A 25,623-nucleotide genomic window follows, 5' to 3' on the forward strand; every position below is an offset into this window, starting at 1 on the left:
CTGCAGTTCCGCAGTGCCTATGCACGAGCCGCCCCTGTTTGTTGCTCATAGCCTTTCATGATCATCAGTATGTTGATTACTAATGGAAAGTATTAAATACAAGAATTATCGTTGGAATATCTGTGGCGATGTAAAAAGTAATTTTGATTACTATTGGACATATTTGCAAAACATTATCTGATTGTAAAACAATAATCAGATTTTAATAATCAGACTTATTCAGATAACGAGTTGATCTTTATAGAAAAAGAGAAACAACAATATTTTGTTGACAGACATTCATGTGGGTTTGTTACAAATTTGTACACAAAATGATCTGCATAATAGGTCTAATCTTTACAGGATTACAAGATGAGAAGAGAAAGGTTAAAAAAAAAAAAATCTGTGTTGCCTTAACCAATCGCCCTCCCCCTTCTCCGCACATTTGGATTTCTTCGCATAGCCATTGTAACACTACACTCTTAAACAAATGCAATAAATTCTTAAGACGTATTGCGCAAAGATGTATCTAAGACAAATATATAATTTTAAACTACTTTATTCAAAAACGATTACACCTAACCTGCTGAAGACAAGCGTTTTTGTTTTTTTTTTAATCATTTTTTATGACTTCAATTTGGCGGAAATATTTCCATGCCTTTATCTTCCACGTTTTGTGGAAGATAAAGGCATCATTTTGGCTTCATCATTTTGTCCTTCATGATGGGTAGACATGCAAAGCGTTTAATTTACTTGGTCAGAAAATATGGATTTTTTTTATCCTTCTTGACTAAAATAACTACTTAGTTAGCTAAGTTTCAATCTGTCTTTAGTATGTCTATCAAATATTGAAGTCTAGAGACAAATGGCTATATTATTGAAGGTATTTAAATCATTTATTCGATTCCGATTTTCCAAGTGCCTCTTGCAAAATGAAAACACCAATTACTGATTACTAGTCTGGTAAAGATGGCGATACAAGTCACGTGAAAAAAAAAAAAAAAAAAAAGAAAATGCCAACCTCCAAGGTCATCTATAATTACTCGAACACGAGGGGAGACTTGTGGAGAAAAACCAGAGAAAGGAATGCGTGCAGATAGACTAACATATCCTTAGTGTGCACCCCAAACCTCGTAGTGTCGTCAGCGATGTGTGTTGTCATTTCTGGCTGTGTCACAGGTTATGAATAACGCAGCCTACGTCATACTCCTCGTGCACCAAGTCTTGTTAGGTGGCGACGATCATCCATTTCCGCCGGCGTCGTTGTGGGTCACAATTGGATGAGAATTGTAGAGTTGCCCATCTTAGACAATGGTTATGGCTGTTATTGTTCTAAGAAAATTGGCCTTCGCGATTCCATGGGAGGCTTTCTGAGGGAGCATTGCTGTTGCTAGTATTGAGGGCAAGGAACAGTACGTTAAAACTGAATAGTGGCTAATTAATGGCCAGGAAAAGAGACAGCGCAGGTGGTTGTGCTCCATGTATCAGAAAGTATCGTTAAAAAGATACATGAATCTTTCGGACTGAAATTATTCCATATTCTTCAAGAAAACAAGAGGAAAATTCCAATGAGGTTCAGCATGCAAAAATATGTATTATCAGTATTTATAACTACTAATTAGTCTAATATGCATGCCAGAAAGAAATTAAAATTGATATTAATATTTCTTGAGTATACGGCCAAATCCTTAGATTTGGCCGTATACTCAAGAAAAATGTCAGCTCAATGTTTTTCATACCGTCCTTCCTAGTCATTTATTCAGAATTTTTAGGATTCCAAAATTAGTAAGAATTTATTTTGGTATATATATATTCATTTCATATTCTCAATAAGATAAACATAATATAAAGAAAATATTTTATTTATAAATACGACGGTGAATGACAAAGCAAGACAGTTTTTTTTTCCTTTTTCTTACAAACTTTTTTTTTTACAATGGTAAAAAGCACAAACATTTAGTTTTATTTTGCAACATAGTCCCATGACAAACACCGGTTAACTCGATCACAGGTTTCGTAATGTCTTAGAACGATTAGTTATTCCTGAGGCCAGTTTCTTGGACTTCATCATGAGAAAATTTATTGTTACACGAGACCTATAAGAAATCGGGACACCGCATATCATCCACGCCAGTTGTCACATCATCTCTTGAATTCATTCCCGCTGTCCTGCGCCACACACACACACGTTATATTCTCTGTAACTCGTAAAACGGACGGACAGACTAACCTCTAGTATGCACACGCCATTTAATGGCATAGTAAACCAACAATTCATGGTTTGAATATAAACAACCAATCTTCAAAATATCCAGTCAATTTTTATTGCTTTTATCTATTCAATGGAACGAACACCTATCTTGTTTAAAGCTCCACTGTTGTTTGCAGGTGTTATGAGAGTTTTATGACTCTATTTACTCGGTGAAACACGAATAAAACTGGTTTGTACGTGGCCTCGCGTTTCACGTGCTGCAATAATAATTGAAAACGTTAGTGAGTTAGGTAAACATTGTTTTTTTAGATTACATGTCTGACTCGTACAATCATCTAAAACACTCTCGAGAACGTGTGGTGCGTGCAATATTGTGTTGTGATAATGTAGAAGTATCACTCGTGAAATATATCGCATGTTTTTTTTTCTTTTTTTAATGCATAGAATATTATAGAGAGTACAAAAAATATATAAATACATAAAAAGTTAAATTCAATGATTTCAAAAGTCAAGTAGAACTGATTGCTTAGCTATAAACTCGCAATAAAGATCGTACCTGAAATAAAATATATTTATAATCGGTCCATATTGAATAATTGCTTACTTGCTGGTGAGATTTATTCATTTACTTAGTAATTTTCTGTACAAACCTAAAAATATATCAACTATGAAAAAACATTCGTATTAGCTCCATATTATATTGCACACATTATTTTGTTGATGAACAGGAGTAGTAAGTCAACAACAATGTTTAAATATTCGCCTTTTCTTCCTTGAAAACTCAGTTATAACAACCAAGTCATGGAAGAACTACAACAAATCGATGGAAACCAACAGATACTTGTTGACAGAACATACACGGAATTCTATACCGAAGTTGAACATCATCCACTTTACGTTGTTTGCACTAGATGGCGCTGCCTTTCCTCTAATACTTTTGCAAATGTCGCCAGACTTGCACGCAATAGCTGATCGTTGCTAAGACACATTCGTCGTGCCTTCACCCGAATAAGCGAACGACAGAGAGAGAGAGAGAAACCTGTAAGTATGGATGCAACCTAACATTCCACCTTTATTTATAGAAGATTAAAAGCGCGAGCCAACAACCTTTACATGCTAAGACGAAAAAGCAAATACAAAAACAGCGACGCTGAAGTTGAAGTTAATAAACTCTGCATGTTCATCCACTGCATACAGAAAACTTCGGGAAGAGAAAAAAAAATGCTTGGAAGATGTTTTCATCTCTCTGAGCATTTTGCGTTAATTAGCAAAGGATTAATTATGTCATTTTTATGTGCTCATGTTAACCGTTGGCATTTTTTTTTTCTTCTTCTTCCCGGTGTCTTTAAGGCAATTTCTTTTATTAATTTGCCTAAGGAAAAATTTAAATATTCAACAAAGAGAACAGTAAGCCAGACCGCTGCGCCTTTAGCTTGCTTATAAGAGTTTCCATTATCAGAAAATGACTGGAAGAGAAAATATTATCAAAGTCAATGACTCGTTTGACTCGCAATCCCTAAAAATAAGTGGGGAATAGGAAAATTTATGGGTATTTCACCATACCAGTTTTCCTACACACTTAACACAATAGCATTCATTTTTTTGCGATGCTACAATCCATAACCGAATTCTATTGTTACGTCAGTTAAAAAGAACAAAATAAAAATTAAATTCTAATTGGGTTTGCTATTCCGGTAGTGTTTTGACCATACGATGTTTTTGCAGCCATCATTAACGTCTTGTCGTCCAGCTTTGCAGATAATACATTCATTTTATTTATAATAAGTTTTTTTTTCTGATGCATCGGAATTATGCTTAAGATTCTCAACGCTATCTTTTGTAAATCACGAATTAAGGAAAAGAAATGGCATTTTCAGCTTACTGATTGTTTTAAAGAATCTGTAGATAAAGAAACGTAAATTCTCGCAACAAAAATGAAGAGATGTTGGCCTCTAGTAAAAGAACAAGCAACCTGAGAAGATTTTTTAATGTAGTTTGCTTCTAGACTTTGATCTTAAGATCAAAGACTTTTTTTTTTGCAATTAATGCCAAATGGCAACTAGAAACACTTCCACTGTTTAAAAGATTTTTTTTTATCTCTTTGAAATGCTGATGTGTTTTTTCCCTTCCTTCTTAGTGCTTTTTATGTCATATGTCGCGCTCTATCCCATTAACCCGAACCAACTACTTTAGCAGTTTATGGTCAGCATATTGTTTGCTGTTCAAATGTTATCCCATTACAATTACCTTTCTTTGGACTTATTTGACTGATTAGTTAATGATTTGTGCCATTGTCGGAGAACAGGTGCGCAATGCATTGAGCTCATCGCAGTCATTATAAGTACCGTTTTAGAACTGGATTCTTATCGCGTCTGTGATAGCTTCGCTCAGTCTATTACGTCAGCGATAGAGTCAATTCTAATTTTTTATGGTATTTAACTTCAGTTTAGATGGAAGTAAGCTCTGTTTGAACAGTATCCGTCAGTAAACGACTTGCATTGACAATTTTTTTCCCCCATTAATTGTGGTGATACGTAAAAAATATCTATTAAAAGGAAAGCTCGCGTGAATCCTTACGACCGAGTGTACAGACGTTTTGAAGCCCTCTGAGAAAAAAGGGAACTACTTTACCTAACCGACTTACCGTTGTAGTATACGAGTTTTGAAGGATGGGGTGAGATGAGACTCTAAGACGCAGACCACGCAATGTACTTCTGGCTTCCAAAACCGAGCTATTAATAGATGACTGGAGAAGAGAGACAGAGAAAGAAAGAAGGAGTGGTTGAAAGGAGAATTTGCTCTGCCGCGTTGGTTCCCAGTTGGTGAAACGCTAGAGTGAAGGCATCGCCTCACCGCACCTGTACCAAACGGACCTTCATTCTCTCTCTCTCCTATTACACGCCAGTTAGAAGGAGATGATCGCTTTGTCGGGTGCAATTAGGCATGAACTGATTGCTCAGGTAAGTTGAGAGAGTTGTTTTCCACTCCTTCTTTGATCACTCAGGTCTTACTAACCCCGCCTTCTCAATATACACACTTTCGTTGCATTAAAAGCTAGTTTTAGTAGAATTCTACCAGCAAGAAAAAACTCGGCTGTGATGCAGGAAATACAAAAATCCGTTTTCTCAAAAAAAAAAAAAAAAAAAAAAAAAAAAAACTAATTTATTTGTTAAATTAAGCATATATTAAGACTGTTATGAGATTAGTATTTTAGGAGGTGCATAAAAATATTTTGTAATACTTTCGTTCTCAATTTTCTCTCATTGGAGTACATCATTTTATTTTGTATTTTAAATTTAAATCAAATTCGTATTTAGGTGCCGAAAATTAATGGGATACCGCATCCTTTTTAGTTTATAAGAATTAATGATTAATGGTTATATTATAATAGAAAAATTCAAGATATAAAATAGCAATATTGTAAACAAAAATCACCGTTGAATAGTGAACATCTCTAAAACAATCATGGATGTATTGTTGATTCAGTGTTTCAAATCTTTCCATCAGAATGTGTTTGATTTGTAAATCGTATGAATTTAGTTACAGTGAAAAATAGGCGTGATATTACATATAATTAGAAGTGGGAAAACGCCTGGTAACATTCTTGTTAATATTTGTTTATTATTTTATTTTTAATTTTCATTTTTGATAAGAATCTGAAGTCAAGAAACTATGTTGTATAGCACATGTGTATTACAGAGAAGTTACATTGTGGCATAGATCTCCGTCTGTTGCGCATGTCTGAAAATTATTGAATTTCCAGAATATAGAGTCATTTGAACTAAGCATAAATATTATTTTATGTACTCTTCGTACGTTGTCTTAAAAGAGGCAAACGTGTGCAGTATATATATATATATATATATATATATATATATATATATATATATATATATATATATATATTTTTTTTTTTTTAATATTTCCGAAATCAAATACTAATTTGATCCGGCTTTATTTTGCTCAAGATATTTAGACGACATTATTTGTCCTGTAAAGCCGTTCAAATGAAAATTTGAAAATACCGGAATGTGAACAGTCACGAATAAAGAACCCAGAACAATAATTTAAAAAAATACTTAACAGCATCCCATGATGAGGAAAAGTATACCAATGAAGGTACTGCCAGGTTTCAACTTTTTGTTGCATAGTTTGGAATATTAGCTCGCGCGCGTGTGTTCATTTAATTCTGTATTTTAAGTACGTATGATTTTTTTTTGTAAAAAATCATACGTATTTTTGTAAAAACTCCATGTGTAAAATATGCATTTTTATCATCATTGTGAGATCTCTAATATCTACGACTCACATGTGCATTTCTATTGTTTTTTTAGGCTTTAAATATATTCATTTTAATCCCATAAGTCATATTTGTGTTTTTTTTCCTTTAAGTATATAATGAGTTAGATCTTAAAATGTTGACAGCAAAAATAAGTTTCTTGACGGTTTTTTGAGTAAGTCACGTGATAGGTTTATTTCCTGATGAACGGACTGTCACTTGATGTATAATTTATTGATCCTTTCTCGTCCCATACCCCCCCCCCCCCTGCAGACAAAGGAGGGGAAATGTATGCATTGCATTATGTACGCACGCGTGTTGGTGATAGAGGGATAAGGAATAGGAAGAGGGTAGATGACATTAAAGACTGCAGTAAGGAGTAGTGACAAAGAACAGATCCATAATGATATATCGGGCAATTGATCAGCAAGGCAATTTGCTTTCTTATTAATTAGAACCAACAGAGCAGCAGCTCCGTCTTACAAGGGAAGGCTGACTTGGTGAGTTGATACTTCTCCGTCGGGTGGGAGGCGCACAGATGGCGCTAGACGCTCCGAAGCACGTACATACACATATATACACATGCACGCATACTCGAAGAAATACCGAAGTGAGCATGTTAAAGAGGGGATAGATAAACACGTCTCTTTCTGACATTTAAGCCAGCTCCTTCTCCCAGATCCCTCGGTTAGTTCTGCCAGAACGACAACCTACTGTTTTCTTACCCATTTAGCCGCAAGGTGACAGGCAGTTGACCCGGGACATGAAACAGACTACCACTGCAAGCTGACGGAATCGACTCCCGCATTTACAACCCGGTATCCGAGCCGACTATAATTAGATTACTGACAAATCCTCGGCATTCCTCTTTGTCAACTGGCTCTCCGAAACGGCTTCGCTCAATGCCAAAAATATACATCAACCTGCCGTACGCTCGGGCGCCTGCAAAACACACACACGCAAGAACGCAGGTCACTAGCTGTGTCTCTTCCGGTTGGTTAAGGGGGTATGGAAGACTATGGAAGTCAAGAAGCGGTGGGGGAGGAAAGCAACTCGAAGAAAAAGGGAAGAGGAGTTTGGGGTTTACGTGTGATTAATGGCGACGCGTGTTACTTGTGATGAGACGCACGCGTTTATCAGATCCCGGTTCTGAAATGATGAGGTTCGTTCCCTCCGTCCGCTGCCAACCTCGCGACAGTTCAGCATGCCAGTTTGGAGTTCCACTGTCTTGTATCTCTTGTCAACGGGATTCGGAGAGACAAGCGACAGTCGCGTGAAATGAGCAAGGAGGAGTGGAAAAGGGAAAAAAGTGAGACAAATATGCAACGCGTTTCAGACGCTGACGAACGGCAGGTTCTGTCGTCTTCTACCAAACGGTTCATTTGGAAGTCATTAATTTCCTTTCTTCTCACTTCGTTCTATTTTGCTTTCCTTTCGTTCCGTTTTTCTTTTCTCCTTTTCTGAATCCTCTTCAACTTTCTCTTTTTTCTTCCTCTTTAATTCTAATTTCTTTTCCCTTTATCTTTTCCCTTTTTTTCCAACCATATTCTAATTTCTTCTTCACCTTCATCTTCCTTTTCTTTTTACTACCTCCTAATTTCTTTGCTTTATCTTTTCTTATTTTTCTTCCTTTTCAGTCTCATAACTTTTAATTCCTTCTATTCCTTTAAATATATGTATGCATTTTTTCTTTTTTTAATCATATCCGAAGTTCTAATTTCTTCTTTCCGTTATCTTTCCACCTTTTCCAATCTTATTCTAACTTCTAATTTACATTCTTCATCTTTCTTTTTTTTAATTGCATCCTATTTTGTTTCCACTTTAGGTTTTTCTTCATCTTTATCTCGTCCTCATTTCATCTTCCTTTAAAAATTCTTCCACCTTCTTTCTTCCTTTTTATCACGTCTTAATTCCTACCACTTCCTTTATCTTTCATTCTTTTTCTTTCATTTTTTTAATCTCATTCTAATTCTTTCTGTTCTTATAAAAATATTTCCTTTATTTTTCATCTTCCTTTTTATTGCGTGCCATTTTTATTTCCTCTTCTGTTATCCTTCCTCCTTTTTGATCCTCCTTGACTCATCCTAATTTCTGATTCTTTCCCCTTTTTCCATGAAATTTTAATTCACTTTTTATCTTTTTTTATCTTTACTAACCTCCCTAATTTCTTTGCTTTATCTTTCCATTTTTTCTTCCTTTTTAATTATAATTTCTTTTTCTTTTATCCCCCCCCTTTTCCAATCTTATTCTAACTTCTAATTTACATTCTTCCCTTTTATTGCATCCCATTTTCATTTCCTCTTCCGTTATCCTTCCTACTTTTTGATCCCTCTTTATCTCATCCCAATTTCTAATTCTTTCCCCTTTTTCCATCAAATTTTAATTCACTTTTTTTCTTTCTTTTTTCCATTCTTTCTCTTTACTATCTCTTAATTTCTTTGCTTTATCTTTCCGTATTTTTCCCTTTTTAATCTCATTTAACATTTAATTCCTTCTGTTCCTTTAAATATGTATGCATTCCCCCCCCCCCTTTTTTTTTTATCACACACCCGAAGTTCTAATTCCTTTATCTTTTCTCTTTTTTTTTTTAATCTCATCCCACTTTGTATTTCTATCTTCCTTTATTCTTTCCATTTTTTTTCTTCCTTTATTGGGAGGTAACTGAAAAAGTAATCATCACTAAGGACTAATTCAATCCGGATTCAGAAAATCTTTCTAGACTTTTCCAAAATTCATTTACCTGCGCTTAAAATAAGTCACTTCGAATCTTAATGGCGTTCAAGATGCGCATTTAAGTAAGGATTGAAAACCAAAATGTTTTAAAATGTTCTTACTTGATACACGTGGTTTTCTGTACTTCCACAAATATGAGAACCCTTCCCCCCCCCCCCCCCCTCAAAGTAAACATGTGATTAGTCAATAGATATATCGGAAGAGAAAGAAAGACTAAAAACATGCAAACACTTTAATCCACTTCATTGATTTTGACTTTACTTCTTTGATGGTTATTGCCGTAATCTCACTGTTTTGCCAACGTTCTTGGCAATTCACGGGAAAAAAAAATCAAAGAAACGGAACACCAGAAAAAGCTAGACTAACCTCTAGTGATCACCCCGAAGATATAATGATACGTTTTCTAAGTACTGAAGTGCTTAAACGTAAGAATGCTTGGCTCTCTCTGCACTATTATAATTGAAGATAGCCCGTCAGATATCTGGGGAGGCACGCGCCACGTGGATTGACACGTCATAAGCATAATAACATGTAATTTTCTTTCCCTCTCCATTGTATGTGGAATAATAATCAGTCTGCCTACCTTCGACAATAAATTTTACCGAAATGCAGGGGAAAAAGAAGCAGCTCTGAGCGAATGACAACCTACTATCTACTGCTACTACTATTACAGCACACATCGCACTAATAATTGCAATTAGGTAATGGGAGTTGTAGCAACATTTACAGAAACATTGATTCTTTCAGTTCTGTTCAAGATTATCAAGACTTGGCAACAATGGCAGCGCGGTTTCCATGGTTATAGAAATGAACTGGGACTCGCGAAAAATGCAACAATTCTGTCGAATGACAGTTTCCATGGATACGGAAAAGTAACAGCGATGTTAGAGATGGGCCTATCCAAAGGCACTCGTTGAGACAAGTATAGGTCAAGGGGGGGGGGTTGTCAGACTTAGAAATAATCGGAATCTTTTGCATGAAAATAAATATATTTAGTTTTTTTTTTTTTTTTTCCATTCGGTGTCGCTGTGACATTTAAACTCCGACCTGTGTTGTTTCTGAAAAATGGCTTTACCACGTGCTTTGCTGCTGTAAACAGTGGATTGCGGTAAAGCTGCTGTGGTATGTTGTTGACCAAAGAGGGGTCAGGTTTGATGTGTTTGGCTGACTTGCAATTAGGCCGTTTCTCGTTCTCCTTAATACGGCTTTGATCTGTGCAACGTTCTTTGTCGGTGAAGTAGTCGGCAAATTAAGGATCCTTCGGTTGGACGCTCTTGCCACACATGCCGATACTTGGGAGTCGGCGCACGCCCGTGTGTGTTGGATCGGACGAAAGGCTACTTCTTCTTTCTCATTACCCACAATTCTGCCGGGCAGTCATCCTCAAGATGAGTTGGCGAACGGGAATGTGACTGCAATTGTTCTATTTGGGTTGCGGTTATAGTTCGTAAAGATCGTCGAAAGTTTATATCTGTGTAAGATAGCCCATTAATTAGGACATTTCATGTCTTTAGTCACTTATAAAAACACGTAATGACTACGTGGGATGAGTAATTAAATTGACCTTCAGTAAACCTCCGTAGGATGACGGTTTGTTGCACGATCACATGCAACTTATGTTTCCGTTGCACGTTAAGAAATGAGACTAGATATTTTAGCTTTCGCCAGATGGCGCTGTAGTAAATAATATAGACGCAGTTTATTTATGAGGCGTAACCATGTTGGTCACTTTTGTCCACGGGATGTTGTTCGTAATACTCTGCGTTTCTTCTAAGAGATGATGTCGAAACTAAATGGTAGACTTTTCAGTTGAAGGTCGTGTTGGAAGAGACTACTAATATACTAGAATTACTGTTGACGTGAATTTCATAAATTTTATGAAATAGGAAGATATGTAACAATGAATAAACAACAGTATTGTGAACATTAAAAAGAACCAAATTAAAATTGTCTAAAAAAATAAAGGGTTTTGACGATTTTCTTCAATGTATATATTTGTAAGTTTTATAAGAAATTCCAAACATTAGTACACACACACACACACAGTACTGAGCATGCTCAAGAAATCAAAATAGAGCATGTTGAAACAGAACTCTTCCTGTTTACACTAGCCAAGGGTCTTTGAAGGCGTTGGTGTCCAAACATTAACTTACTGAATTGAAATGTAGCTTCTGTTAATTTGTATTTTGTTTATTTCTCTTTCTTTGTGTATCCTACAAATTCAGGTAATTGCAGTCATTGGCCATGTAATAACAAAAACTGGTAAATAATTTTCACTTCTCTCAACTAAGTCAATAATGAAGTACAAAAAACGGTAGTTCTTAAGAAATTACGTTGTACACACTTCTGAACACCTTCCCCCCCCCCACGTTTTTGCACCTATTCGTGAAACTGTCTCAACCCGTATGTTTTGGACGTCTCTGTCTGTAGTAATCAATATGTGAACAACTTTTGTTTGTTTAACTAACATCTAGCCGAATATTTGTTTTCATTATGATTCTTTACAAGACTGGAGAGTTTTCCCGTCGAGTTTTATTTATTTTATTTTCATATTTTACCGCCAAGTCAACAATTCTAGAGTAAACATCTGAAAAAGTTGTGAAAAAAGAATCGAGTTGAAATTGTCTGTCTTACAAACTACTTTCATGTAAGAGACATCTGTCGGCTTGCTAAATCGGAACAAACACAATTCAACATTTCGTTTTAGTTTGTTAAACAAGCGAAAGAAATGCCAAATGTATTCACGGTGTAAAACATTAAAAAAAAAAAAATGCAAGTTGGCTTATGAATCCGTCGAACTAGACCTGAACCTTTCCCTGTTGACATCATACAGTATTGAACTTCATTCCAGTAGTGTAATATTGAATTTAAAAATAAAAAGAAACATCATTTTGTACATTTTTTTTTTTTTTTGTGGAGGGGGTGCATAATAACTAACAATTTTTTGTCTGTGTGCTAATACTTTTCTATAAAACTTACAAATCGGCTAATGAACACACGCGGTTAACACGATCTTTTTTGCTGCAACAGTTTAAACAATAATGAACCTTCGATGTTATCTCATCTCGTAATATGACACCATTAATCTTTGTGGAAATCTAAAGTAGCCTAAAAAACTATATATATATATATTTTTAGGATAGTCTAACGCAGGGTTTCCCAAACTGTGTTCTGCGGAACACCAGTGTTCCGCGAGAAGTTCTCCTGGAATTTGTCATTTTAGTTTTCTAAGCATTTTTCATGAATAAATATTTTATAGTGGAAATATTCCGAGGAGAATAATATTCGAGAATATGTCGAAAAGCTCAGACCCAGAACGCCTAATAACATCTGTGTAGCAAATGTTAGTGACCAAGCCGTGTATTTTTAAACGTGGAAGTATTCATGAATTATCGGTAATTTTCACACTTCGAAAGCTTTCAACATTCGGCAAAGGGAAGACCGCTGTTTATGACCGATCATAAAAATTGCCTGCAAGCCAATTACAACAATGGGCGGCGTATCCTCTGTTCTCAAAACTGAAAGAAATAACATCTGTGTTGCAAATGTTAGTAACCGATCAGCAAGGAAGTATAAGGAAAATTTTTCCACTAAAATTGAAGATCAAGGTAGTCTGTATCCGGTTCTCAAATCTAGTAATACTAAATACTTTCTTCGCAAGTTTGTATTGTAGGATGAAAGCTTCGAAACCGTAGTGCTGTGATTTTTTAAAAGTAATAGACCTGCAGATTTAAATTTTGATATGAATAAGAGACAAGGGGCTTTGTTTAATGTTGGTATTAAGAAATCTCTTATTGAAGGTGTTTGTGACGCAACAGATAGTGAGTCATCCACCACCAGCCTACAAAGCGATCTCCAGGATGTACAAAAGGAGGGGAAAATTACCAGCACACAGGAGAAAAGTCTGCATCCACTCGTAAGTACTTATAATAATATTATAAATTTTTGGTGATCAAAATGGGATATGTCAATGAAAATCAGCACAAATTAATTTATTGATGTTTGTTTAATTGATGTTTAATTAATTATTAATTAATAATTAATGATCAGTTGTTGATTAATAATAAAAAATCAGTTAAATTAATTATTAATTAATACATTACAGAATAACAAAGGTGTTCCGTGAAAATTTCAGGATTTGGGAGGTGTTCCGTCGTCGGAAAAGTTTGGGAAACGCTGGTCCAACGTTTCCAATATTTGTCTTATTCAATAGATACAAGTAGCTCAGTTGGATTTTGATTTCATCCTATAAAACAGTCAAACTGGAGAGACAGTACACTTGCATCACAGTCTTTACTTGCTTTGACCATAATCCCCAAATAATCCAACTCAATCTTGATCTCATTGTTAATTTTCCATTTCGCTTTCAGGCTTTGGTTTGTTGTATTGCTGAAAACATGATTAGGTTTTTCATTCTAATTCTTTGGTGTTTATTGAATTTTTCAAAGTGAATGCTCAGCATGTATACTTCCTTTAAGACATCACAGTTATTCTATGTTTCCAGTTTAATAATTTAAGAAATATTAACTAAATTTTCGAATGTTTAAGATGGACTCTCAATTGACTCCATTCTTAGGGCCGGTAATGGATGACTTTCTTCCAAGTGATCAGAAGTGAGTGGTGTGGGAACGTCAACTTTGACGGTGGTGATGGCCACTGCTATGGAAAGGCATGTCCAACAAACAAATGAAAGACTTCAATGTATTAAAGATGTAAGTACTTTTTATTTCAGCTTCTTTCCCATCTAGTACGTTTATGACACTAGTTTATTGCACTAAATAATGAGTATATCTAACGTTATAGAAGATATTATAAATCCATCGTTATTTCATAGCCCAATAATAGCCCAACATTTATTAAATTTGAAATTGATGGGACCGAATTCTCTTTATCATCCGCCAAACAGTTAATGATAAACAAATACGAATGTCGTATTTATTCCGCATCGTAACTGCTCCCCAGAGGATGTTTTCAGACAGTATTAACTGTCGGGTAAAGCACGTGTGCATATTTAAAGTTTTCTTTTGTGGATGATCGTATACGGTCAATGACCTTCTCGTATCATTAGTGTTACATCTTAAGCAGCCTCTTGTCACCTTTTAAAGTTAGAGGTATGGAAATCGCCTAGAAGTCTGTCCCCTCCTTTTCAATGTAGTGTCAGGGCAGCGTTTGAACATGACGGCTCGTAGAGTGCATCCGATGACATATTAGCATTGTTACTTTCCTACACACACACACAAAAAAAAAAAGTTTCCAAGGATAGAAAAATTATGGAACTTTCATTTATAGTTTCTCCAAAATCGACACGGCTTAAAGGCATAGATTCTATTCTTGTTTAAAAGGTTCAGTAAAGTACATTATTAGTGAGCTAGCTATACAAACAATACAAAAAAAAAACCAAGAGAAATATTTTAAGCAGTTTATCAACCGGAAGGTATTTACTTCCGGTTGTGCTAAAAACCGGAAGTATGCACACTTCCGGTATACTTCCGATCTTCGAAAACTCAGTTGTGAAGCTATTTTAACTCAATAAGTAAAGAACAGAAAAACTAAATGTTTTCTATAGGAATACCCAAGTGATAATATTCTGTTTTGTTTTCTTTTATTTTCCAGGTTTTTCTCGAAAAACAAATCTCCCATCCAAAAGTTCCCAGTTTTTCTTTCTTTTTTTTTTTTTTTTCCGGTATTTTCTTGTTATTTATCTATTCTGTACGTCTGATCTGTCACAATTCGTAAACTTTTCGGACAGTTCTTGTTTGTTCATTTTTGCTATTCGAACTCCGATTTAATTGGCACAGAAAGGCCTTCTAGAATGAACGGCAAATCTACCAGACTAGGTAGTTATTGTAAAGGAAATTGGGAAGCAGCAAACTAGCAAACGCACAAGTGACCAGGCAGGAGTATCGTCTGAGAGCAGTATTGTCTCCTCTATCGGCATTATTGGGAATCAATAGTGACCCCAAGTCTCTCTACCACCGCCTTAGGCTTACGACTGATGCAAGAATGCAAGCGCATAAGAACAAAAAAAAAAAAAAAGAAAGAAAAAAATTCTACTGAATAATGGACTGCAGAGAAACCACTTTTAAAGGGGCAGAAACAAATGGAGAATGGCGGTTGAGGTGTAAAAGTAGGTTTTTTTTTTTTTTTTTGTTAGCATGAACTGCATCTTTCATCTTTATGGCGCATAGGTAACACAATTGATACATTGTAATTACGGATGAAGAAATAAAATTTTGTTCCGTAATAATGACGCTAAGAACTGATGATCACTACTTTGCTAGGCGCACATTACGTGTTTGTTGTGAACTTTGAATCAATAGATACACAATTCGGAGCAGGAGAGTTTTGTTTTAGGACGATCATCAATCACAAGTTCTACCAAATTTTTATATTCAGCCTTTTACGTGTTTCCATACAGCGGACGACACGAAGCGTGTGTTTCGCCATATAAATAACATTCTCTTATCTCCAGATTTATCTAACTTTATTATCTACAAGTTTTTAATTTTCTACACTTTAACTGCTATTATTCTCATTTGTTGATTGCTCTAATTCATAATAAATTGTATTATTATATTGACACCTTTCGATGTATTTAATGAGAATTATTGAAAAGAAAAAGTCGAAACAATGCTAAGTTTTGAATAGAATTGTGGCGCCGCCTGGTGTCAGTTTTTCTCTTTGAAAAACCACACCGGTATTTCGACTATTATTTCAATGGTGTTCTTCTTGTAAGATAATTACATCTAATTTCTTGCTGGGATTTTTGAGTGATATTACGAGAAATAGAGTGACATAACTCACAGCCACCTGGTACGCAATTTCATTAAATGCATTCTCCCCTTCAGTGTCACTTATACTGGAATGTGCCTTAAAAATTCTTTAAAAAAAAAAAACACTCCCGTAGGTAATTTTGGGCACTCATTAAGTGCACGTATTTTCCAAGAACCCTTCAGCCATAATGGAAGTGTAGAGATTCCAACATAAACAAACTCAATCACTGACAAGGTACTGCGAGCTGTGATTAACCGTGAGTGTGATTCGGAAAGCCTTCAGCTACCACCAGCAATGATTTCAACTCTAATTAAGGACCGACAGGATGATCAAAAAGCCACTTGCTTTCTTTGCGCTAACGCACTTCATCCTTACTAACAAACAGCTTTCTTTGCTCAATGTGACCCTGGCTGAACAGACATTACAAATGGAGTGTTGCTTGTATCCTTATTAAGTCAAAGCTGAACGGCAGAAAAAATGGAATGCAACGTGAGATCAGATGCTGATTTCCATCTCCTTGAATTGTTTTTCTTTTTAAACAAAAAATAAAGAAAGAAAAACAATTTAGAAAGAATCAAGAACAGTTAATTCAAAGAAACAAGTTAGTTATGAATAGTGATTGTGTTGTGTCATTGGCCAACAGAAGCGATGTTAAAGATCTCTCACGCAACACAGTGGGATCACAGAAACAACACACTCTCCATTTGCTACGCAGTATACGCACAATAACCCTACTTTCTATCAACTAGAGAGAAAAAAAAAATGTAATGGAGGGGTAGGGAGTAAACGCAAAGGAGCAGCAGACTAGAGAAAGTAGGCGATGCGATGGTGGAGGTAGTTGACGGGTCCCGTGAGATCACGGTCATCCTCCATCATGCGTTGTGTTATAGCAAAGGCTGTCAGCAATATTGATCGCAAGCTGCGCCGAAGGGAAGACAGTATGACAGCCTGCAAAGACCGCTACTCCAATGGCCGTCTCTTCACCCTGTCACGTCGACGACTGGCGAACTGGAACACGCAGGGGTTTCCGTGAAATTGCAATTCGCACACGCCGATTGGGCGAAGCGGCACCTCCGACCTCGCCGGTTGCAGTTCATGCTCACCTTTCCCCTCTCCCCCCCCCCCTTCTCCCGTAGCTACTTGACGATGGGAGATGTCAGCAGATAAAAAAAAGGCCAAGAGAAAGAAAACAGGCCACCCTGTTTTCATGGGGAACTTGATTCACCGTATATTTTGCACACCGAAGATCCAATAATCTTAAAGGTATTCCGCAGTTGTGACAAATTTATGGCCGAATGTGTGATTGCGGTAGTTTAGCTGTTTGTGTTGAGACAGCACTCTCCCTTCACACAGAAGCATTCCTTCTGAATACACAATAACACAGTTGTATACTCACCAATGTTAAATAGTGAGTCAGATTAATCGGGCTTAACATTTAGCCACGAGACATATCAGTCCAACTTCGGATTATTCTTACTTCACCTCATCATATTCTCTGCATCAGTTTCTCCCAGAAACAACGGCATGCACTCGTTTAAAACAAATGCCATTTTATTCAACCCTCACCCACCCATGATAGTAGCATATTATGGGGTTTTGAACCTTCCGTAGAATACTGGGAGACCACGCTACGTGAACATGATGATAATCATATTACAATTTTTATGTAGACTGGATGAGCCCCTTTTTACATACTCAAGCAGACTCGGTAAAAGAGACAGCTAATAGATCTCTGAAAGAATGCAAACTATAATGATTTCATAGAAGCACGTGCCACCAGACATATAATTAATAAACAGCTATTTTAAAAACGTGTAGGGTATATATACAAAGGTGACTCGTAAGAATAGACTTCTGTTGGGAAATAGATATGAGAGAATTAAATACAGATTCTGTAGTTTCCCCCCTAGTGGATAGGTTTTGTAAATGATGTCAGGGAATTGAGACAGTTCTCGTGTATTGTGGGAAGGTAACCACGCCCTTTGACTATAGGGAGCAGTCAGCGCTATTACAAACATGCCATTCACCAGAACAGGCTCGTACGAAAAAAGCAAAGTAAGGGTAGTGACCTTTTTTTTGAATCCATGAATGTAAATACCGTATTTAGAAGACAAGAGGGTGGGATGAAGAAAGATTTTAAAAAAAGAATATTTAATAACTTACTCAGAACAACTGTTTAGACACTTTGTGGGAAGAGACTAATGACATTTAATAATGACGTTTTCAACTGAAGGTTGAGTATCCTGTTCTCGTACGGATGTGAATGGTTTTTAACTGGCCACAAGAACACACATCATACACGCAGCCTTAGTTTACTTCATAATGCCACATAACCGATTTACTAGAGCATCCTCCCTTCTCTGCTACGATCGTACCCGCCCACTAGGTACCCTTTCTTCATTTCCTATCTTCCACCCTTTTAAAACAAGGGCTTTTCGTAAATTTTCACGAAAAATTGTGTCCATCGATTCGCCAACTTCTTATTGCTAGTATCGAGAGTAGGAGTACGGACCAACCCCACAAACTGGGTCCCGGCCATTGCGAATGTTCACGTGTCAAGGTTAAAGTGTTAAGTCAGCCATTCCCACGGTCTCTGCCGAGACATTACGAACGACCACGCCTCAAGGCCAAAACATCACTTGACACAATTGCGAACCGAGACGATTGCAGTTTCGTTTTTTATTTCCAGGAAATAAATTGAGGCAATACATAAGCAACTAAACAGTAACGGATGATGTTTTAGCGGGCTGTGCGCGCGAAACGAAAAGAAAAGTTAATTTAACAGTATAACGCAGACAGAGAAGAATAAACAGAATACTTCGGCAAATATAAACTATTCATAACAAAATTTTAATCGCTTCTTTTTCTTACATTTAATTTCGTCTTCTTTCATTTACGATAATTCCCTTTTGTATTTATTCAAAAATTTTTTTTTTCCCTTTGATTTCGAATCATTTTTCATAATTTCAAGCCGATTTCCAATCGGAAAGCAAATGTGGCATCGTCTAAGTGATTACACTACGGAGATATTGAAAAAGTTGGCAACTCTTGTACAGCGAACGGAAATAATTTAAAATATGGTTTTAACCGATTAACTGCACATTTCCATGTTGACTCTGAGAAGTTATTAGCCAGAGTTTGAAATTAACAGCAGCTTCACAAAGCCAAATGGATGATGACAGAAATCGATGAAATATAAGCATAAGTCTAGTCAGTACAGAGCTAGCCACTGTAAAGCATCTATTAAAAAGTTAAGTTAGGTTACGTTAGTGGAATTACAAGTAAAACTTAACAGATCCTTGTGTTTTAATGCAACTCTGATGTTCAGAATCTTTAAAATTGCATTAAACATAAGGATCTATTAAGTTTTAATTCCACTGCATTCTGGCTAAATGTGGGGATTCTCAAGATCAGATTTTCACTTTACGACAAATAATTGAGATATCATGGGAATATAACATGGAACTTTAATGATATTTAAGTTTTGTGAATCTGGAAAAGGCATATGACAAGGTGCCAAGAGAAAAGCTATTCAAAACGCTACAGTTGTATAGTGTCAATGGGACATTATATCGAGCAATACTTAGTCTTTATTTGAGTTTTAAGTCAGCAGTTAGAATTGAAGAAAGTACAGGAAGATGGTTTAATGTTAAATCTGGTGTGAGACAAGGATGTACATTATCCTCTCTGTTATTCATTATCTATATGGATCACATTATGAAAGAAAGTGGTATTAAACATGATATCAAAATTGGAGATGTTAATGTCAGCTCTTTGCTTTATGCGGATGATGTTATGCTTTTAAATAATCCAGTACAAGTCTGTAAGATCCCCTGACTAAATTGAATAACTATTGTATTAGATATAGTATGAAGGTCAGCAATAACAAGATAAAGACAATGAAAATAGGCAGAAGTGTTGAAAATATCAGCTGCATTGTGAATGTGAACCTATAGAACGAGTAAAACATTTCAGCTACTTAGACACGATTTTGAGTGAAGATGGTAAATTAAATATGGAAATAGACAACAGAATCAACAAAGCTGGTATGGGAGGCAGTCAAATGAATAAATTTGTATGGAATAAGAGAGAAATTAGTCAGAACACTAAATTAGCTGTATACAAGACAGTATTCAAGCCAATTTTATCTTATGGATCTGAGAGGCTGGGATAGAAATAAAACACTTAACCAAAGACTAGAAACCACAGGTATAAGAAAAATTACAGGAATTAACAGATGACATCAATGGATGGAATCATATTAAAAATGAAGATATTAAGAAATCTGATACTTTTGGCATTCAAGTTGTTCATGTAAATACAGATAATGTAAAAGTTGTATGGGGGGGAGGTATTTGGCAGGGTTACATGCAAAGGATGACCAAGATCTATAGGTAGATGTTGTAGTTAAAAGTGTCTTAGAAGACCAAAGTATAAGATATGACAATAGATAGCTGATACTAATGCATACTTAAATCCCGTATTACTGTCTTAATATCTTGAACACCTCCTTAAGGTTACATATCAGGAATTTAATCTCGTATAATCAGTATACAACACCTCTTGAATCACTGTGAGATCCAAAAAGGAGTTTAAACACGTTTTCTTGAACGCGAGAACAATTCTTAAGATTTTTGTTCAACTTCGGCCATGCCTTCTGAACAGACAAGAAGCTTTACGCTATTGGAAAGATGCCTGGGAGATGGGGGCGGGGGTTAACGGTATTGTTACATTTGAAATACAGGATTTAAATATCCCAACCAAAGTGTTAACTGATCCATCGCTACTTCGTGCGAAGCAGACCATATGGTTAATTGTTTCAAACATTTCCATCTCATTCGCCATATTAAGAGACACGCATGCGTATAAGAGCGCTGTGGCCTGTTCTTTACGTCATCAGCGATTGCAAAATATTCAAAAAATATGATTACGAAGAGCTCTTAGATACTAGAAGTTGTCAGTTTAATATTTTCCCATTTGCTCATCACAGATTAAATTCAAAGTAAAAACGAAGTTGTGTATTAAGAAATGACTGCAAATTAAAATTTAAATATTTAAAATAAACTGATGTTAATTCTGCAAACGTGGGGTTTTAATTAAGGTGTTACTTGCTACCTTTTTAGCTGGGGGGAAAAGGGGGATGGACTCGCAGAGTGTTGCTCTGAATATCAATGAAAGCGACTGCCGGAATTTAATTAACAAATTATATTTAATAATCCCTAAATGCTCTGGTTGATCACTAATATATAATTTCACAGTTTAAGATAACATTTTGTGTTGTTTTTCCTAACCAATTTTAATTATTATTTTTCACCAAAAACTATTCTTTTGGTATATAAATTAATTTGGTAAATAATATTTAGATTCAAACGGTTTAATGAAATGATCATATCTTTTAATATTTCCTAATATTCCAACGAAATCGAAAAACACCTAAAAAAATTTGCAAAAGCACACCATTAAATGAAATAGTCTTTTTTTATTAAATTTCATTCTCTGCAATCGTGATTCTGATTGCTGTTAGGTTAAATAAATTTGTGGGCAACTTTTATCCCCAAAAGTCCAGAGGTTGGAAGCGACAGTCTTACAAAAAGTCTTACACATTCCTGTTCCATTCATATGCCATTGCAGCAACTCAGGCTTCTACTAGTTTAATATACAGGATGCATAATAAATGCCTCCAGGATTCCCTTACCGTCTGGAAAATCGGAATTAACTATTATGAATAATTAAACTTGATGTTTCAGTCTTCTTGTTGAGGCCTTCTTCAGGAATATATATACATCCGCACACGCTTAAAACATCGAGACCGATAGACTGCAAGAATTCTCTTCATTAACCGTAAGACACGCCTGTCTCCTAGAAAGTTAAAATCTATTACACCATTTGAATAATATAGAGTCCTGAATTTATTTGAAGAATCCTGTTTTCGGTGGTTGACGGCCCTATCGCATTCACAGTTGATGTTAGAATTTGGTGGTAAGTTGGGCTGCTGGTAGACACTTTTGCGTAAACTGCCGAGAATAAGGTTCGGTGGTTGAGTATACAATCGAATATATTCATTCATTGGTGCATCTCCTAGGCATTGTTTTGGTTATGTTGATTGACTGATGATTTATGGGACAGTATCGACTGCCCATAAATCATCAGTATGAGACCTGACAGTAGTAAACTGAATTCTTTAAATCTTGAGGTCACCAAGCTATTTTACTTTCGGAACTTTGATGATGATCTTACAAGCTTCCTTAAACTTCAATTTATAATAGAACTTCGTGCGATATAATAGCTTGGGTTCCTTTCTACATATTACGGTGTTTAGTATCAATGGCATGGTTAGATGAACCCGATTTATCATAACATAGATATCTGATATAGCCCTTATGCTCCTGCTTTTAAGTAGGATAGTTCTTGTTTTGCAAATGCAACAAGTGCAGTAGATTCTGTAAACTCGGGTGGGATAACTGCAAAGAGGATCTTTAGAAGAAAGGAAGAAGGCCTCTTGGGGGTTTCAGGTTTACAGGAAAGTGTATGTAACTCTCTACCAGTTTCTTAACATATACCGCATTCAACAAACTTTAGTTGTAAAGATCCAGCATCTGTTGAATTTTCTAACTCTCCCTAGGAGGTAGGCATATCTGTATGTATTGTATATACTCCTGAGGATTGCTTCGACATAGAGGCTGAAACTTCATTTTTTTTAAATTACAAGTTAATAAATTCTATTTTCTAGTGGTCATTGAATCTTGAAGTCTTCTATTATGAATTATATACATCCTACAAGCTTTCTCTTATTTTCTTTGTAACTGTTGCTGTCATCAATTCAGAAGTCTGAATTTGTTAATAGAGAAAGTAAAGTTATCTGAAGAGAAGGAATCCAATTGTTAATGAAATTCCAAAAAATTTATTTGTATTATTGGCTAATCTTTCTGTGCGTAGGTTTTACAATAATTATGAAAGTTAATAATTGTAATAGTAATGACAATAGGCATCATTTCAATTCATTTCCTAAAATGCTATTACTGAAGGCCAGACAACACGTTGTCCTGGCAACGCCCTTGTTAGCAAAAAGATATCATAAAACAATAACCTAAAGCTTGAGTCATTGTTTTTCAGTTGAAAGGTGCTAATCAGGAAATATTGTATTTGGAATTAAATTCCAGGGGAAAATACAAACCGAATATTTTAATGAACTAGAATGAGTAATGTATAGATGATTTATACACTGAAAATAGGATCACTCCTGTGTGTATGTACGAGGGGGGGGGGGGAAGACCCCAACATAATCTCCCGCAGAACATCTAAAACAATAGATTAATCGTTCTTGAAGCCATTCAATGAAATTTCTTAAAAAGAAATCCTACACACCACTTTCTTTTCTATATTCATTAATATTTATTGTAAGTTAATTGAAGTAATAAAAGTGAATATTTAAGTAATATATGGTACGTGTAATAAATATTCACTAAATTAGTAAATGTTTCTTTGATTACATAGTAAAAAGAAAGATTTTGCAGGCTTTAAACACAGCATCTGGGTTCCAGAGTGCAGCTAGAGAACTCCTAGAGTGGTGTAGCGATAGTAGAGCCTTTCAGAAGGTCTTCGAACAAAATCTAATTGGTTGTCTTACTGTAAGTATGATTCTTTTATTATTTATTATTATTTTTACTGGAAGTGAAAGCCATTGAAGGGCTGTTCTTGCATGCTTTGCGTCCCATCTCGCCGTAGAATCTCTTAGAAAGAAAACGCTGTGAAGAAAGTACTTAATATGAAATCTCAGCAAAGATTATAGAGTGTCGTTTTAGCTTACCAACCAGAAGTATTATTTTTAAACCAGCAACTGGCTTTGTGCGCGATGTACCACCTGCTAACGTAAAATGTATGACCTTGAGACACTCAGTTTGGCAACATAGACGTGCACTGTCATTCTACCGAGCAAAAAGCATGTAGAGAACGCATTTTTTTTTTTTTTTTTATTATTCACGTATATGTCGCCACCGACATTCTAAAGTGTCGAAAAAAGGTTGTGGCAAGTGACAAGTTGTCCCCAACTGTGATATGTACGTGAGTGGCAGCCGTGTGAGATCCAACTGCCTTGCTTTATTTCATAACCGATAAGCACTTGGGAATATGGCTGTTTCTTGCCAGCGCCATCTATGTATATGAAGTGGTACTGATAATATTAACCTATCATTATATGTGGTATCAGAGCTCTTTTGACTTTATAGAATCTCGCTAGTCTATCGTGGGCAGCGCTTCGATTGGCAGAATCGAAGCCCATTCCGTAGCATACTCAATATGGAAGACGTGTCAAAGGTTGAATCGATGACTTTCGTCATATCGGTTAACCCTCCTCTTTTCTCCGAACCAGTCCAGATAACGGTGACATTTTTTCATCGACTATCTGACAAGAGTACTGTTGTTGTTAGCATAGTCCTCTCGGAATGGATTCCACTACCCAGTAAATGCGTTGTATTTATATTTACCGATAAACTTAGGTGAAAACATTGATATCCACATGTTGATAATGTTTAAATTCCATTGTCATGATCGCTGTATGATAAGATGTCGCAATATCTTGTTTTACAATTTTTTTTTGTTGCAGGTGGTGAGTAGAGTCGCACCTCAACAAGGCTTTGACCTTGACCTTGGGTACAGGTTGTTGGCTGTATGTGCTGCACAGCGGGACAAATTCACTCCTAATTCAGCGAGTAAGTTTATTTAAATATTTGTTATTGGCATAGCAACATTTGTCCGGGATAATGGCAATCTCTCGGAAAAAACTTGGGCGCTTATGCAAATATATGTATGGTTTTTAAATATTATAAACTAATACAATAAAGTTTATTTGTATTTGGAAATTATCAGTCCATTTGGAAACATTTTCAAGCTATTCATCTCTCCGATGCGCGGTAAGGCAGTGTCACACCGGGCGGTGAAAATCATCTCCGGGAAAAAAAAAGTTAACAATAACAATCTCTAACCTTAACAATGGCGGACTTGAAATCACGTGATAGTAAGGGAACAGTGGTTACATCCGTGTAATAGATAACAGTACAAGATATTTGACTGAGTGTTTGTGCTAGTAATATCTAAATTACCTCTCCTAGTTGGCATATGATAATATGAACAAAATCTTAATTACTTATCAAAATAGTAATCTCTAATCTTAACAATGGCGGACAGTTAATCAGCTGATGATTATTTACCTGACTGCTATTGGCTAGTTGCGTTCCACCAATCAGACCTTTGGTTGCATGTAATATTAATGACGTCAAAATCCAAAAACATTATCAATTTAACTTATGCATAGTTAATGAAACTTATATTACATTTTTATAAATGTCAGGTGTTTAACACAACTACTGTTAAATAATTCATAGGCAACGTGATAGTTAAAGGTAGATGTCATAACTGCTGATAGGTTATTTATATATTCGTATGCATTTCGACATTTTGTTTCATTGTAAAAAAAACTGCATTTTGGACCAAATCTAATATTTAATTATTATGTGGCAAAGAAGATGGGATTATCCCTAATCATAGACGTCATTATCAGCAGAAAAAAAAGAAAAAACAGTCATATGGCAGCCACTTTTGCTATCTTGACCAACTAATGGATGTCATTTGCTGACTACGTGTAGACCAA

General features: G+C 35.7%; 1 protein-coding gene across 3 annotated transcripts in view; it reads left to right on the forward strand.

The window, feature by feature from the left end:
• Positions 1-25,623, forward strand: part of LOC150095860 (zinc finger MIZ domain-containing protein 1-like) — a 383,815-nt gene that overhangs the window by 105,934 nt on the left and 252,258 nt on the right. For all 3 annotated transcript variants that reach the window (XM_090409083.1, XM_090409084.1, XM_090409085.1), the window contains exons 4-6: positions 13,780-13,915; positions 23,492-23,605; positions 24,580-24,685. In XM_090409083.1, the coding sequence (XP_090265209.1) occupies positions 13,853-13,915; positions 23,492-23,605; positions 24,580-24,685 (283 nt within the window). In that variant the 5' untranslated portion in view covers positions 13,780-13,852. The remainder of the gene's footprint in view (positions 1-13,779; positions 13,916-23,491; positions 23,606-24,579; positions 24,686-25,623) is intronic.

This window comes from Typopeltis vanoorti, chromosome 19, assembly GCF_054136105.1.
Source record: "Typopeltis vanoorti isolate ZY-2024b chromosome 19, IOZ_Tvanoo_1.0, whole genome shotgun sequence".
NCBI lineage: Eukaryota > Metazoa > Arthropoda > Arachnida > Uropygi > Thelyphonidae > Typopeltis > Typopeltis vanoorti.